Source organism: Hemitrygon akajei, chromosome 24, assembly GCF_048418815.1.
Source record: "Hemitrygon akajei chromosome 24, sHemAka1.3, whole genome shotgun sequence".
NCBI classification, from domain to species: Eukaryota; Metazoa; Chordata; class Chondrichthyes; order Myliobatiformes; family Dasyatidae; genus Hemitrygon; species Hemitrygon akajei.
The window spans coordinates 56,836,531-56,852,155 of record NC_133147.1 but is presented as its reverse complement, the minus strand read 5'-3'; the positions used below and the strand labels follow the sequence as shown (position 1 = coordinate 56,852,155).

Below are 15,625 nucleotides of genomic sequence, written 5' to 3'. Positions count from 1 at the left end.
GAAAACGGCGAACATGCCGGTGATTGCGGGAGAGAACGACTTTTAGTGTAGCAGGTAAACGGGTTAATATGAAATCTGTTGCCTTTAATTCGGACCAGACTTGTTTTACAGCAAAGAATCCGGCCTCGGACACAATCATAGAGCGGTCTGGGTGATGGAGATGCCTTATTTTAATTGGATTCCGCTGGAGGGTTTTTGAGGAGAAAGAAACAGAGTTGGAGCGGCCGGGGGCAGGATGACTCCGCCCCGTCCGCTTGCTGCCTTTAAATTGCTCCGCACGGCTGCCTCTCGCTTCATTTCTCACTCAGTTCTGAGTTTTGGGAGAGTTTGCGCAGAGTAAACGACATGACCGAGACGGCAGCAGCTGAAGTGGCTCCTCCAGCGGCGCCTGCCGCTGCACCCAAGGCTCCCAAGAAGAAGGCGGCGGCCGCCCGGACCAAGCCAACCGGTCCCAAACTGGGCGAACAGATCGACAAGATTGTGGCGGATTGCCGCAGTCACCGAGGGGTGTCCATAGTCGCGATAAAGAAAGGGTTGGCCGCCAACGGCGTAGATGTGGAAAAGCTGAAAAGTCAGATCAAGATGGTCATTAAAAGGAAGTTGGAAAGCGGCTCCCTGGTTCACACCAAGGGCGCAGGTGCCTCCGGCTCCTTGAAAGCCGCTAAAAAGGACAGTACCGCGAAAATCGCGAAAAAAGTGAAGAAACCAGCGGCCAAGACTTCTCAGATCAAGAAGCCAGCGATCAAGAAAACTGCGGCCAAGAAAGCAGCAAAGAAATCTCCCGCCAAGAGACAAAGTGGTAAGAAACCGACGGCTAAAAAAGCGGCAGCTAAGAAACCTACGGCCAAGAAGTCTGCGAAGAAGCCCAAGAGCCCCAAGAAGATTTCAGCTCCGAAGGCGAAGGCGCCCAAGAAGTCAGCAAAACCTAAGCCGAAGGCGAAATCCGTGAAAGCCAAGAAGACGGCTGCCAAAAAGTAAATAAAAACCGCAACTTTAAATACCTGAAACCAACGGCTCTTCTGAGAGCCACTCACATCCCACGAAAGAGTTAGACAATTTACTTTTGTAGTAACGTCGGGAGGGAGCTGGAAGATAGAGGTCTGTCTCTGCTCTATTACTCTGATGCCGTCTCTCTTGGGCAGGTCAGGGCGATGTTATAAAAGGAAACAGCGGCCGTCGGTTTGCCTTTAAACAGCGATTTGGAGCGGGAAGAGATAAGGAATTTGATTATTTGGTTGTAATAAATATTTTACTGATATATTAAGCAGCATTTCATTTCAGTGTTGGTTTCGATGGTCCTTTTGAAAACCTTGCGGCTGTTTTCCCGCAGAACCATTTAGTAAACATAGTAAAGTAAAATCAATCGAAATCCTCTCTGTCCTCCCGTTTACGGCAGGACTGAATTCGCTCACCTTGAGAAACTATTCAGTCAAAATGCAAACATTCAGTTTCAGCGAATTGAGGAAAGAAAATGGCGATTTAATTGAAGGTGGAATTTGAGAATTCATTATTCTGTTTGATGTAAGAAACCCTTTTGCCCTTAGATTTGGCGGGCGATTTGAAATTGAGCCGCATCCAATCACTGGAGTCAGATTGGCTGAATCGTGACTGTCTCCAGTTTCCATATTTGGTCAGAGGTAATATTCCACACCTCCCTCCAGCCCCTCCATTGGCCAGCTTCAAACTGCTGATGGAAAAACAGCCAATCGCAACGGTACAATGCTGCAATCTCCCTTGTAACCAATCAGAGAGAGAGGGGTGCTCCTTCATCAATTCTTTAAAATCCGGTCCCCGAACGCGTTCCGATTGTTTCAACCTAGAATTTGAGCCCGCTTTAAGGTTGCTGTAGGACAATGGCCCGGACCAAGCAGACAGCGCGGAAATCGACTGGAGGGAAAGCTCCCCGCAAACAGCTGGCCACCAAAGCTGCGCGGAAGAGCGCTCCAGCCACAGGGGGAGTGAAAAAGCCCCATCGCTACCGGCCTGGCACTGTGGCCCTGAGGGAGATCCGGCGCTACCAGAAATCCACCGAGCTACTCATCCGCAAACTGCCCTTCCAGCGCCTGGTGCGAGAAATCGCTCAGGACTTCAAGACCGACCTGCGCTTCCAGAGCTCGGCCGTCATGGCTCTGCAGGAAGCCAGCGAAGCTTACCTCGTTGGACTCTTTGAGGACACCAACCTGTGCGCCATCCACGCCAAGCGAGTCACCATCATGCCCAAGGACATCCAGTTGGCCCGCCGCATCCGCGGGGAACGCGCCTGAGTCCGGCCTCGGTACCAAGTACCACAAAAGGCTCTTTTAAGAGCCACCAATCCGACAATGGAAAGGGCTGTCTGTTTCTGTTCAGTAACCTTTGCATTCCCCAGCTTTTACTGTGTGCTTTGTGTCATAACTGCACCACAACACAGACGTTAAACCTGGCTGTCAAAGTGTTTACGCTGTGTAACTCAGCTGCTGTGTTGATTCCATCTGTGCTTTATCAACATGATGGAATGGTTCCATTGTTTACAGAAGGTTCTAAAGACCCAGTCTCTCAGAACACTGGTGCAGCAGTCAATGTACACCCAGTTTCAAGTGTCAATTAGAAAAAGGTTATCTCATGATTTTCCAGCTCAAACTATTGAAATAGTGGCAATCATTGCATTGGATAGAGGAATACAGTCGAACTGTGTTGTCTGTTCTGATTCCTTCCCTGTATTTTTTTCTTATCTTAAGGTGGATCCGTCCAATAGTTTTCCAAACATTTTACTGGAACTTAGACAAACAGTCTGCTTTTCTGGATCACAGCTCATGTTGGAAGTGAAGTAGTTGATAGGTTTGTTAAGCAATCTATGAAGGGCAGTGCTGTTCATGTTGACATTCCACTAAGTAAAAGAGAGGCAAAGGTTTTAATTAAGGGTCACATTCTCTCAATCTGGCAAGGACTGCTGGAAATTCAATTGAAGGGGAGACATTTATGGAATTCAGAACAAGTTTACTTCCCTTTGGAGATGTGCATCCGAAAGGGATGAAGTTATAGCTACTCTGCTTGGACTTTTCCATACTGGTTTAAATCTACGTCCATAAGACATAGGAGCAGATAACGGCTATTTGGTCCATTGTCTACTCTGCCATTTCATCATGGCTGATCTATTTCCCTCTCTGCCCCAGCTTTCTGCCTTCTCCCCATAAACCATCAGGCCCTGACCAATCAAGTATCTATCAACCTCTGCCTTAAATAAACCCACAATCACTTGGCTTCCACAACCACTTGTGGCAACAAACTCCACAGATTCACCATTCTAGCAAAATAAATTGTTTTTTTTTTATCTCTGTTCTAAATGGATGTCCCTCTTTTCTCAGTCTGTGACCTCTGGTCCTAGACTTCCACATCATTTGACATATTCTCTCCACATTCTCTCTAACAGGACCTTTTTACCTTCCATCAACTTCAATAAGGTCACCCCCATTTTCAGAATTCCTATGAGCAGAGGCGGAAAATCACCAAGCTGTTCATAAGACAAGCCTTCCTATCCTGAACTTATTTTAATGAACTTCCTTTGATACCTGTGCAATGTCGGCACATCCAACAAAAGCTGCTCACTGTTCTCCAAGTGAGGCCTTATCAGTACCTTATAAAACCTCAGTTTTGCATCCTTGCTTTTATATCTAGTCCTCTTGAAATGAATGCTAACATTGTGTTTGCCTTCCTCACCACCGACTCAACAAGCAAATACACCTTTAAGGTATCCTGCACAAGGACTCCAAAGTCCCTCTACACCTCGGACTTTTGAATTTTATCTCCAATTAGAAATAGTGAACGCATTTATTTCTTTTACAATGTGTGTGAATGTACAATTCCCAACTCTGTATTCAATCTGTCACTTCTTTGCCCCTTCTCCTAATATGATTAAGTGATTCTGCAGACTCCCTGCTTCTACAACAGTATCTGACCTTGCACCTATCTTTGTATCATTTATAAACTCAGCAAATAGCCATCAATTCCATCATCTGGATCATTGATATAAAACATAAAAAGTGGTACCAACGGAGACCCCCGTGGAACACCACGAGTCACGGACAGCAATCTTGAAAAGGCTCCCTTTATCCTCACTCTTTGCTTCCTGCCAGTCAACCAATGCTCTATCCATACTAGTATTATTTTCGGAATACCATAGGCTCTTAACTTGTTAAGCAGCCTCATGTGTGTCACCTTGTAAAAGACCTTCTGAAAATCTAAGTACATAGCAGCAACCGATTCTCCTTTATTGGATCCTGTTTGTTATTTCTTCAAAGAATTCCAACAGATTTGTTAGGCAACATTTTCCCTTAAGGCAACCATCCCGACTTCAGCCTATTTTATCATGGGCTGCAAGCATCCAAAACCACATCTTAACAATAGACTCCAACATCATTCGACTTGATTTCCTTTCTTCTGCTTCACTCCATTATTGAAGAGTGGAGTGGCATTTGCAACCTTCTAGTCTTCTGTAACTATTCCAGAATGTAGTGATTCTTGAAAGATCTTTATGAATGCCTCAACAATCTATTCTGCCACCTCTTTCAGAACGCTGGGATATATTCCACATGATTTATCCATCTTCAGATCTTTCAGTTTCCCAAGTACCTTCTCCACAGTATTGGAAACTTCACTCACTTCTGCCTCCTGATACTCTCAAAGTTTTGGTATAAAGTACTGCTAGTATCTTCCACAGTGAAACTATTGCAAAATACTTATTCAGTTCATTCATTTCCTTCACCCCGTCACTACCTTTTCAGTCATGTTTCGGTGGTCCAACATCTACTCTCAACTCTGTTTTACTCTTTATGTAAAGGAAGCTTTTGGTATCCTTTTTAATATTTTGATAATATTGACTATTACCTTCATATTCCATCTCTATGATTTTTACTTGCTTTCTGTTGGTTTTTAAAAACCTTTCCATTTTGTAACTACCCAATAATCGTTGCTCCATTATATGCCCTCTCTGTTGTTTTTCTGTTGGCTTTGACTTCCTTTGCCCCCCTCACATTGCAGAGCCTGTAGGCTAAACTCCAGTTGCCGTTCGAGAAGAGCAATTCTGATCCGACCCGCAGAATGACTGACCGGGCACAGACACTGAGAGTCGATATTTGTTTTGAGTTTTGTATCTGTTGAAAGAAATGCGCAAACACTGTTACAATATATTTGATCTGGTGGACTTCAGAAATGAGTTAATGCGGAGACCACACCAACAAACAGACCTGAAATAATTTGATTTAAGATTAGGTTTCTCAAATATATTTTGGCGGGCTGCTTCAAAATTCAGTTTATTTTAATTGTGTATTTAAGTGATTATTTTCCGCGCTTCTGCTGTGTTGCTTCTTGATTGGTGAATAAAACAACTCTCTAATTGGATTATTTGTTCCCTCCTATGACATAAGAATTGCTGCACCGATCATAATCGTTCACCGTGCATTTCCCCAAAAGGTACAAGAAAGGCGAGCGCCCGACGCATTTCCTCATTCTCTGTGAAAGAATTGCTGAGTTTGTTAAAGTGACTGTATACCCCCGAATGTAAATATGAAAGAACAGAGTGCCACGTGGGTGGTAAAAATTTTGAAAATGTAAAGACAGTAATGGAAAAAACTGTAATGAATTGAAAGTCATTGAATGGTTTATCGTGTATAATTTTATGTTTGAATAGAGTATATTTTGTTTAATAAAAAAAAAGACTGGACGTGGAAAAACCGGTGGCAAAGCTCGGTCCAAAGCCAAGTCTCGCTCGTCCCGGGCAGGACTGCAGTTCCCGGTGGGCCGTGTTCACAGGCTGCTGAGAAAGGGTAACTATGCTGAGCGGGTGGGTGCCGGAGCCCCGGTCTATCTGGCTGCTGTGCTCGAGTATCTGACGGCTGAAATCCTTGAGCTGGCCGGCAACGCGGCCCGGGACAACAAAAAGACCCGCATCATCCCCAGGCATCTGCAGCTGGCCGTCCGCAACGACGAGGAGCTCAACAAGTTGCTGGGAGGGATGACCATCGCTCAGGGCGGGGTGCTGCCCAACATCCAGGCCGTATTGTTGCCAAAGAAAACCGGCGGAGCCAGCAAGTGAAGAGACAGAATCTGACCCAGTGACCCAAAGGCTCTTTTCAGAGCCGCTACAGTGTCTGTGAAGAACTGCTCTGCGGATATGCTGAAAGCGGGGGTGGGGGAAGGGCTCTTGTTCAGATTACATTGTTGTACTAATGCAGGGTGCATTGAAAATCCTTACTGGTGTGAAATGCAACTCACAGGGTTAATGGTAGTTGCACAGTCTGAAATGTCAAAGCAGGGTCCTCTGCCGACTGTTGTTGATGAATGTCCGCCGCGATCGCGTCTATTATAGGGCCCCGGCGGTGTGATTGGCTTCGTGTCCGTTATCGAATTCAAACATCCTCCCCTTACAGAACAACGGGGGAGTGGGGACAGTGTAGTACAGTGTAGATACGACCGATGTCGTATCGTAACGTGCAGGGCCCTCACCTCCTGTATTAAATAAACTACGGAAAAACAAAGCTGACCTCATAAACAAAGGATATCTCTTTCGGGTCCGGGTTTATGCTCCCTCTTTGAAGTGGTGGGTGGCTCTTAAAAGAGCCTTTGTGTTGTGTTCAGGGGAATGCAGAAATATTTATCCACCGAAGCCATAGAGAGTGCGGCCCTGGCGTTTCAGCGCGTACACCACATCCATGGCAGTGACCGTCTTGCGCTTGGCGTGCTCCGTGTAGGTGACCGCATCCCGGATCACATTCTCCAGGAAAACCTTCAATACACCGCGGGTCTCCTCGTAGATTAGACCAGAGATTCGTTTGACGCCGCCACGCCGAGCCAGACGGCGGATGGCTGGTTTGGTGATGCCCTGGATGTTGTCCCGCAGCACTTTACGGTGCCGCTTGGCTCCGCCTTTGCCGAGTCCTTTGCCTCCTTTTCCTCTGCCAGACATATTACCGCTTCACTGCAGACGCTGCTCAGTTACGAACTGACTGCTGCTGTCTCATTTTATACAAAGCGCCCCGTCCTGCCCGAGAACGGCGCTGAAAGACAGAGAGGCGGGAAAGGGATGGAGACAGAGCAAATGACTGTGTGGGGAGAGAGAGGCGGGGAGGGGTGAAGACTGAGTCAGAGGGACAGCCAGAGCAGAGACCGGACGCTCATTTACCTTATCCGCCGATTTTCAACGGTTACCACAACGGAACACAAACTGTAACATTATCACACAAACCCCTGGATATCTGGCGCAAAACCTCATCAGTTTATGCTCAATTCTCTGAAAATTAAATGCTAATATTCTGAACACTACTGTTCACCGGCAGCCATCCAGAAAAAGCTCCCTTTTCATTCCCACTCTTTGCCTTCTGCAAAGCAGCCACTGCTTTGTACATGCTGAATTTTTCCTGTCATACCATGGGCTCGTAGCTAGTTGAGCAGTTTCAGGTGTGGCACCTCGCTAAAGTCCTTCCGAAAATCCAAGTGCACAACATCAACAGATTCTCCTTTGTCTATCCTTATTATTTCTTTAAAGGATTCCAATAGATTTTTCAGGCAAGATTTTCCCTTGAGGAAACCATACTGACTCCGCGGCCTGTTTTATCATTGACCTGCAAGTGCCCTGAGATCTATTTTGCTTGTTGTTGAGGAAAGAACATGCAGAATAGACAAAGAAAAGTCAGCAGATGTTGGTTATTTGGATTTTCAGAAAGTCTTGCACAAGTTGCTGAAGACAAAAGCCGATGGTATTACTGGAAAAGTAATAAAATGAATAGAAGATTGGCTGACTAGCAGCAGGTAAAGACTGGGAATAAAGGAGACCTTTTCCCGTCAGCTGCCAGTGACTAGTGGTATACTGCAGGTTCAGTGTTGATAATACTCCTTTTCATATTATACGTAAATGATTTGGTTGACGGAATTGTTGGCTTTCGGGCCAGATTAATGGATAATACAAACAGTTGGAGGGGTACGAAGTTTTGAGGAGGCAGGGAGTCTGCAGAAGGACTTAGACAGATTTGGAGAATGGACAATGTAGTTGCAGATGCAATACAGTACATAGAAGTGTATGGTCGTGTACTTTGGTAGAAGGAATAAAACGTAGACTATTATCCAAAGATGGAGAAGATTCAAAAATCAGAAGTGCAAAGGGACTTGGGAATAATCGTGCAGGATTCTGTAAAGATTAACTTGTCTGTCGAGTCAATAGTAAAGACAGCAAATTCAGTGTTAGCTTTTATTTTGACATGACACAAACATAAATGCAAGGACATAAAGCCAAGGCTTTTTTTTTAAATATAAGTCATTGGTCAGACCGCACTTGGAGTCTTGTAAGCAGTTTTTGGCCTATTATCTAAGAAGAGTTGTGCTGACCTTTGAGAGAGTCCAGAGGAGTTTCACAAGAATAATTCCAGGAATGAAAGTATGAATGTATTTTGTGCATTTGATTGCTCTGGGCCTTGACTCATTGCAGTTTTGAAGAATGAGGGGTGATCTTCTTGAAACATATTGAATATTAAAAGGCCTAGACAGAGTCAAAGTGGTGAGGATATTTCCTGTAGTGGGTGAGTTTACGACCAAATGGTATAATGACTGAATAGAGAGATTTCTATTGAGAACAGAGGTGAGGAGGAATTTCTTTAACCAGAGGGTAGTTATTCAGTAGAATTCACAGTCACAGAGGGCTGTGGAGGCCAAGTTATTATATTTAAAATGAAATATGATAGGCTCTTGATTAGTCAGGTTGTTAAAGATTACAGTGAGAAGGCAGAATGGGATTGACAAGGATAATAACTCAGCTATAATGGAATGACAGAGCAAAATCGATGGACTGAATGACCTATTTCTGTTCTTATGGTCTAAATCTATTATGATTCCTCTCCAAAGTCTTCAATCCTTTCCTATAATGCATCAATCAGAATGGAATGCAGAATTTCAGAGGTAGCCTTACTAGTTTTTAAACTCTACTCCAGATGAAGCCTGACTAGTCTTTCAGGCTCTTTTGCAGAGGATGCCTGGATAGTACTCCAGTGTAGGCCTAACTAGACCTTTCAACTCTACTCCAGAGGAGTAGACTGTATGCCAGAGGAAGCCGAGACAGTACTCTACAGGCAGCCTCAATAGACTCCAAACTAAAGCTACAACTTAACTTCCTGACTCATGCAGTCACCTCATTTAATAAAGTCAAATGTGTAATACACCTTAACACCTTAACAAGCTATGCAGCCAGCACCAGGGAGCTGTGAAATTGAACTCCAACATCTCTCTGTATATCCTGGCACTGCACATTCTCTGATTATATATAATGTTGTATTCCACATTTCTTTTTATTTTCCTTTTTGTACTACTTCAACATATTTATGCTTTGAATTACTCTCCCTGGATGAACTCAGGGATTGATACATGTGGATTCTTGTAATTTTTTCTGTCACCCTTCTCTCTTCTATTCCCTGCTCTGGCCTCTTACCTCTTCTCCTTGTCTGCCTATCACCTCCGCCTGATATCCCTCCTCCTTCACTTTCTCCTGTCCTATTGGATTCCTTCTCTAGCAGCACTTTACATTTCCCAAACACCTAGCTTCACTTATCACCTTCTAGCTATTCCCATCTCCCCACTTTTTTATGCTGGCATCTTCTCCTTTTTTTCTGGTCCTGAGGAAGTATCTTGTTCTGAAATGTTGACTGTTTATTCATTTCCATCAATGTTGTCTGACCTGGTGAGTTCCTCCAGCATTTTGTATGTGTTGCTCCAGATTTCCAGCAATTGCAGAATCTCTTGCGTCTATGATGTACTGAGAGTCTCTTCTACAATTAACCGAACTCTGAAACCTTGCATTATTCCTCAATCTCACTCTACTTTATTGTGCACAAGGAGAACAGCTTGGCCCTGTCACCACATTGTTCTGATATTTGAATAAATCAATGCTATCTTTAGTCAGAAATTGACTAGCTGTATACAGATATTGGTCCAGTAGATAATGCACTTTTGAATTCCATAAATTTCCTGTCTAAGTATCAATCATAATACATATTTCAGGTATTAGAATCAATTATATCTACATGCCATAGGTCAATAAGGCTTGAGAATTAGGAAAATAATAGACCAGTAGCAGGTGTTGCCTTAGATTAATTTGTTTCCAACTTCATTTTGCTATACTTGGTATCCGTGGTTCAGAAATGCTGTACAAAGGAGAGTTATGCTTTCAAGAGCCATGTTCAGCTTGGATAACTGTACTATGACTGCACACTGTCTCTGGCAGTTTGTCATCTTGACTGGGGCCTGACTGAACTTCTATACAAAGAAAAGCTACACAAGGGGAGTCCAGCTCTCAAAGGTCTGGTTCAGCCTGTCACTGTACTGTCACCACTCTCTGGATAAAGAAATTCATCCTCAATTCTGTTCTATAGGGATGACCTTTTCTGCTGAGGTCATTCCCACTGGTCTGAGATTCCCCCACTACAGGAAACACTTACTAGGCCTTCTAACGTTCGATAGGTTTCAATGAGATTTCCCCTCATTCTTCTAAATTTCAGTGCACACAGGGCCAGAGCCATTAAACATTTCCCGTACATTAACATTTTCATTCCCATGATAATTGTCGTGAAGATCCTGTGGGACTTCTCCAATGCCAGTACATCCTTTCTTAGATAAGGGGTCCAAAACTGCTCATGATACCCCAAGTACCATCTAACCAATGCCTTATTATGCCACAATATTATTTCCTTGCATTTATATTTTAATCCTCTTCAAATGGATATGAACTTTTCATTTTCCTTCCTTACTACCAATATAACCTGTAAATTAACCTTTTGGAAACTTGCATGAGTCCCTTTGCACCTCTGATATCTGAACTTTCTTCATTTGTCTCCTGCTGCCAATGGTCATAAAATAAGAGACTTACAGTACAAGTCCTTAACAGTGTCGCTGAGCAGAGAAATCTTGGGATCCAAGTTTATAGCTCCTTGAAAGTGGCTACACAGATTGAAAAAGTCATTAAGAAGGCTTATGAAATGCTTGATTTAATTAATCAAGGCACTGAATTCAAAAGTCAGGAGGTTATGTTGCAACTTTGGTTTGGCTGCATCTACAGTATGGCCTACAGTTCTGGTTGCCCCACTATAGGAAGGATGTTGAGGGTTTGGAGAGAGTTTAGAAGAAGTTTACCAGGATGCGGCCTGGTTTAGATGCCATGTGGAGTAGTGTGTGTTCAGATAGATGGCTTGTTTTCTCTGGAGTATTAAAAGCTGAGGGGAAATCTGATAGAGGTTTACAAAATTATGAGAGGCATAGATAGAGTGGACAGAGAGAGCCTTTTTCCCAGGGTTGAAGTTTCAGAGGGCATGAACTGAAGGTGACACAGGTAGGTTCAAGGGGAATATGATGTGTGTTTTTTTACCCAGAGTCATGGATGCCTGGAATGGTGGTAGATGCAATTAAATAGGAGGCTTATATTAGATGTTTGGATAAGCACATGGATTTATGGATGATGGAGGATATGGACATGGTGCAGGTAGAAGGAATTAGTGTTTGCATGTTTATGATTTGTTTTATAGCTTGTTTGGTACAACACTGTGGGTTAAATGGCTGTTCCTGTGCTGTATCGTTCTATGTTCAATATGTTTAATGTTCTATATTGCAATATTTCATATTCTATAAACTTCTATAGATGTCTGCTGGAAAGTATATTGACCACCTGCAGCACAGCTGGTATGGAAATGCCAGATGTCCTTGAATTGAAAGCCCTACAAAAACCTAGTGGATACAGCTCAGTACATCACGGGCAAAGTCTTCCCTAGAATGAGCACAGTATTTGAGGAAATTGGTAGCTATCATCAGGTATTCCCCCCCCCCCACCTCACTGCAGCTATCAGGTAGAAGGTAAAAGAGAATCAGGACTCCCACAATCAGTGTCAGCAATGGTTATTATCCCTCAACCGTCAGGCTCCTGAACCAAAGGAACATCCTCTTCATCACTGAAATGTCTTTACAACCTGGTCTCACTTTCAAGGACTATTCATCTGATGTTCTCAACAGATTTTGCTTATTTATTATTTCTTTACTTTTATTTGCATATGTTGAGTCTTTAGCACACTGGTTGAATCTCCAAGTTGGATCAGTCTTCCATTTATTCTGTCAAGTCTAGTATGTATTCTCCTATCGATTTATTGAGTATGCCCGCAAGAAAATGAATCATGCTTGTTGATAGTGACATTATGTACTTTGATCATGAATTTGCTTAACTTTTCATCTGAACGTGTTTTTCTTCCTTCTGCAATTGTATTTTACGTTTCCCATTGTGTAATTTCAGTCCCAACCCCCTCTCTACCCTCTTGTCTTATTAAGTGGCACCGAGAACCGCCACAGTCTGGCAAAGTTCCCTGTCCGCAGACTGGGCGAGGCTTCTCTTTGGTGGAGCGTGCGATTGTAATTCGTTCCCTCTGATATCCAATGAAAAGATTTGTCGAATTAAATTCAATGGGTGATTCGTCTCTCTAAGCAGCCAATGAAAGTGCTTAACTTCCCTATCCCTCCTTAGCATATCGCTGTCAGCGCTACCTATTTAAGCCGCATTCCGCAGGTGGTTATTCTTATTGTTGCGTTTCAACTCGACAGAAGAAATGCCCGATCAGAAGACTGCTCCCAAGAAGGGCGCTAAGAAAGCGCTGCCGAAACCGTCAGGCAAGTCCGGCAAGAAGCGCAGGAGGGTGAGGAAGGAGAGTTACGCCATCTATATCTACAAAGTAATGAAACAGGTTCACCCCGTCACTGGTATCTCCTCCAAGGCCATGAGCATTATGAACTCGTTCGTGAGCGATATTTTTGAACGCATCGCTGGAGAGGCTTCCCGCCTAGCCCATTACAACAAGCGGTCGACCATCAGCTCCCGGGAGATCCAGACAGCAGTGCGCCTGCTGCTGCCCGGTGAGCTGGCCAAGCACGCCGTATCGGAGGGGACAAAAGCCGTGACCAAGTACACCAGCTCAAAGTGAGGAGTGCCGCCAAAACAAACCACAAACCCAAAGGCTCTTTTAAGAGCCACTCAATCTTTCATTAATAGGGCTGTTTCTTTTTCATATTGTCTCAATCCCATTTCAATGCAAGACGGTTCTTTCACGAATCATTTGTTAAAATTGCAGGCAAAACTTAAATCGTATTTTGAGAAGAGCAACTCGTTCATATGCAATTCACACAAAGACTGACTGGGGACCGCAACTGCGAGGACTTTTGTTCTGTGTAAAGAGATCGGTGAATTGCTCCCGCACAGAGCACACAACACGCTGGACGAATCGCAGGCCAGGCAGAATTTTTCCATCGATGCTGCTTGGCCTGCTGAGTTCCTCCAGCATTTTGTGTCTGTTGCTTGGATTTCCAGCGTCTGCCGATTTTCTCTGTAGAAATAAATCCCCAGACACTTCTGCAATATTAGCTGCACTGAAAGATTAGATCTGCCGGACTTCAGTAATGGGTTACTGCGGAGAATAACCCAACAAGTAGATCTGCAATGATTTGATTTTAGATTAGACTTGAACTGAAGATTTTTGGCGGGCTGTTTTAAACTTCTGTTGATTTTCGGAGGGGAAACGGTTGTTTTCCGCGCTTTAGTTTTAATTTTGATTGGTAAATAAGGCAGCTCTCCGATCGGAGATAACTTTTTTAACTAATAATCCAGTGAAGTTAAAGGTTATTACAGCAATCCGCAACATTCCCCCAGCATTCCTCCAGGCCGTAATGTTGCCCAAGAAAACCGGCGGTGCCAGCAACAGAAACTGACCCAGTGACCCAAAGGCATTAATAATTTTCCTAACAATTGAAAGCACTACTAAAAGAGTAGGGCACCCAGAAAAAAAGGCTCCTTTTATTCACACTCTTTGCCCCCTGCCAATCAGCCAATCTTCTATCCATGCTTGCAACACACAAAATGCTGGAGGAACTCAGCAAGCCAAACAGCATCTATGGAACAAAGTAAACTGTGAGCGAAATTCTTCAACTTTGGAATGTATCTATCTTGTTCCTTCCAAACTGTTACCAAAAACTCCAGCCTCTCCTTTCAGTCAACTTGGTCAGCACCTTTCTTATGTTTTTGTAATTCCTGTTACTCCACAGTAATACCAATACATCTACCTTGAACTTTTCCCTGAAGGTGGTGTGTCAAACACAGAAACTACCCTCATCAGTATATATATTTACCTCTTAAAAATATCCAATGAAATCAAGTTGATGAGATTTAAAGGAAAAAAATCCTTTCTAATTGTTTGTTCTTCTTGTAAGTTTTAATGGCAGTTGGCAGAGTAACACGAGGTGCATTACCAGCACCTGAACTGGAGTGTGGAGGAAAGAGACAGGAAGAATACCAATTAAATTCTCCCTCAAAAAAATATCAAAATGTTTATTACTTTTCAGAACATCAAATACAGACATATATTACAACAGCAGTGATATCCTAACAAACTTTCCATGTTAAATTTAGATGCTTCCTTTGCATTTCATGGGAATTGCATTTAATCAATCTATTTTGCACAAGTTCCTGTGAAGTGCACTCCATACAAATGCTCATATCGTGCATATTAATTGTGAACAAGGAGTCATTCAACCTAGTATTTCCAAAATGTAAATGTGAAACTATAACTTTATACACATTATCTGAGTTTTCACCATCATCTCAATTTGATATAATTGCCATCCTTTAGTTTCTTTATCCAAGCATTGTTGCTACAGTGATCAAATTGATGTTTTAGTTAGTTATAGGTTTCATCTCCCCTATATGCAAAGGCACTATGATATTGATATCCTTAAAATTAACTGATTGGTTGGCTAGAATATCTGCTACTTCATTTTGTTCAACTCCAACATGGGCAGCAACCCATAACAATTATATACAGCTGCCTCCACCCTGCAACCTCAACGAAACCAAAAATAATGTTTGGCCTATACTTCGGTATACCTGTTTTAATAGATGTCAAAACCAAAATTTGTGAAGGCACTGCCCAGATGAAGGTAATGGTAGTCTACTGCTGTGGAAAAGATTGCTAAGAGCAGTCATGATCATGGAAAGACTGATCGCTAATGCCATGTGTGTCTTTGCATAATGAACAAAATTGAAAACTAATCAAAGCACAGATGTACAGAATCAGGGCATACTTCTTCAACCTATTCAAGACTAAAATGATAGAAGATATCTCAGGCATGAATTTGAATACTTAAACTGATAATCTTCTTAATAGTCACCTGAAATTTAAGAACATAAACAGAAAAGCAATGGGTCTCTGGATCTTTCAAACTATCTTTGTACAGTGTAAGAATCGACAATGTCTTCACCTATCACTGTACTACCTGTGCTACTGATATACAATCATTCTTCATCTTGATCTTTTCTCAAAAGCTGAAATGAACCACATGCAAAGGGGAAAAATCATGGAATGATAGAAAGAGATACACAATGATCATATTCCATTAATGAAAAGACAATATTTTGTGTCCATGCATTTCGTTTCCACCCAAAACGAAAGACCTCAGGAATGAACTGCTCCCAACACTCTATTACTGTTGCCAATAATGGCAAGTCCTCTTATTGCCAATAAACCTTGCGAATTGTGTCACCCTGGGATGGGTGTTTCGCCAGTTCACATTACCCAATCAAAACGTT

At 43.0% G+C, this 15,625-nt stretch overlaps 5 protein-coding genes across 5 annotated transcripts; 4 read left to right on the top strand and 1 right to left on the bottom strand.

Moving 5' to 3' along the window:
* Positions 1 to 303: 303 nt before the first annotated feature.
* On the top strand, positions 304 to 996 carry LOC140715629 (histone H1-like). Its single transcript, XM_073027995.1, has one exon. The coding sequence runs from the start codon at positions 346 to 348 to the stop codon at positions 976 to 978; it is 633 nt and encodes a 210-aa protein (XP_072884096.1). The 5' UTR covers positions 304 to 345; the 3' UTR covers positions 979 to 996.
* An 857-nt stretch (positions 997 to 1,853) lies between these two features.
* LOC140715764 (histone H3) lies at positions 1,854 to 2,264 on the top strand. The gene has a single exon (XM_073028135.1). It carries the CDS (start codon positions 1,854 to 1,856, stop codon positions 2,262 to 2,264), a length of 411 nt encoding a protein of 136 aa, XP_072884236.1.
* Positions 2,265 to 2,321: 57 nt separating this feature from the next.
* LOC140715763 (histone H2A-like) lies at positions 2,322 to 6,203 on the top strand. The gene is made up of 2 exons (XM_073028134.1): positions 2,322 to 2,348; positions 5,666 to 6,203. Exons 1-2 carry the CDS (start codon positions 2,322 to 2,324, stop codon positions 6,068 to 6,070), a joined length of 432 nt encoding a protein of 143 aa, XP_072884235.1. The 3' UTR covers positions 6,071 to 6,203.
* Positions 6,204 to 6,628: 425 nt separating this feature from the next.
* Positions 6,629 to 6,940, bottom strand: LOC140715762 (histone H4). The gene has a single exon (XM_073028133.1). It carries the CDS (start codon positions 6,938 to 6,940, stop codon positions 6,629 to 6,631), a length of 312 nt encoding a protein of 103 aa, XP_072884234.1.
* A 5,634-nt stretch (positions 6,941 to 12,574) lies between these two features.
* LOC140715628 (histone H2B 1/2-like) lies at positions 12,575 to 13,388 on the top strand. The gene has a single exon (XM_073027994.1). The coding sequence runs from the start codon at positions 12,600 to 12,602 to the stop codon at positions 12,969 to 12,971; it is 372 nt and encodes a 123-aa protein (XP_072884095.1). The 5' UTR covers positions 12,575 to 12,599; the 3' UTR covers positions 12,972 to 13,388.
* The last annotated feature ends 2,237 nt before the right edge of the window (positions 13,389 to 15,625 follow it).

What these genes read in the sequence shown, in the direction of transcription:
- LOC140715628 (XM_073027994.1), top strand. Translation starts at nt 12,600, where the DNA reads ATGCCCGATCAGAAGACTGCTCCCAAGAAGGGCGCTAAGAAAGCGCTG.
- LOC140715762 (XM_073028133.1), bottom strand. Translation starts at nt 6,940, where the DNA reads ATGTCTGGCAGAGGAAAAGGAGGCAAAGGACTCGGCAAAGGCGGAGCC.
- LOC140715763 (XM_073028134.1), top strand. Translation starts at nt 2,322, where the DNA reads ATGGAAAGGGCTGTCTGTTTCTGTTCA. An exon ending in GGGCTGTCTGTTTCTGTTCA is followed by an intron (nt 2,349 to 5,665) that starts GTAACCTTTGCA and finishes ATGTTTGAATAG; the next exon opens with AGTATATTTTGTTTAATAAA.
- LOC140715764 (XM_073028135.1), top strand. Translation starts at nt 1,854, where the DNA reads ATGGCCCGGACCAAGCAGACAGCGCGGAAATCGACTGGAGGGAAAGCT.
- LOC140715629 (XM_073027995.1), top strand. Translation starts at nt 346, where the DNA reads ATGACCGAGACGGCAGCAGCTGAAGTGGCTCCTCCAGCGGCGCCTGCC.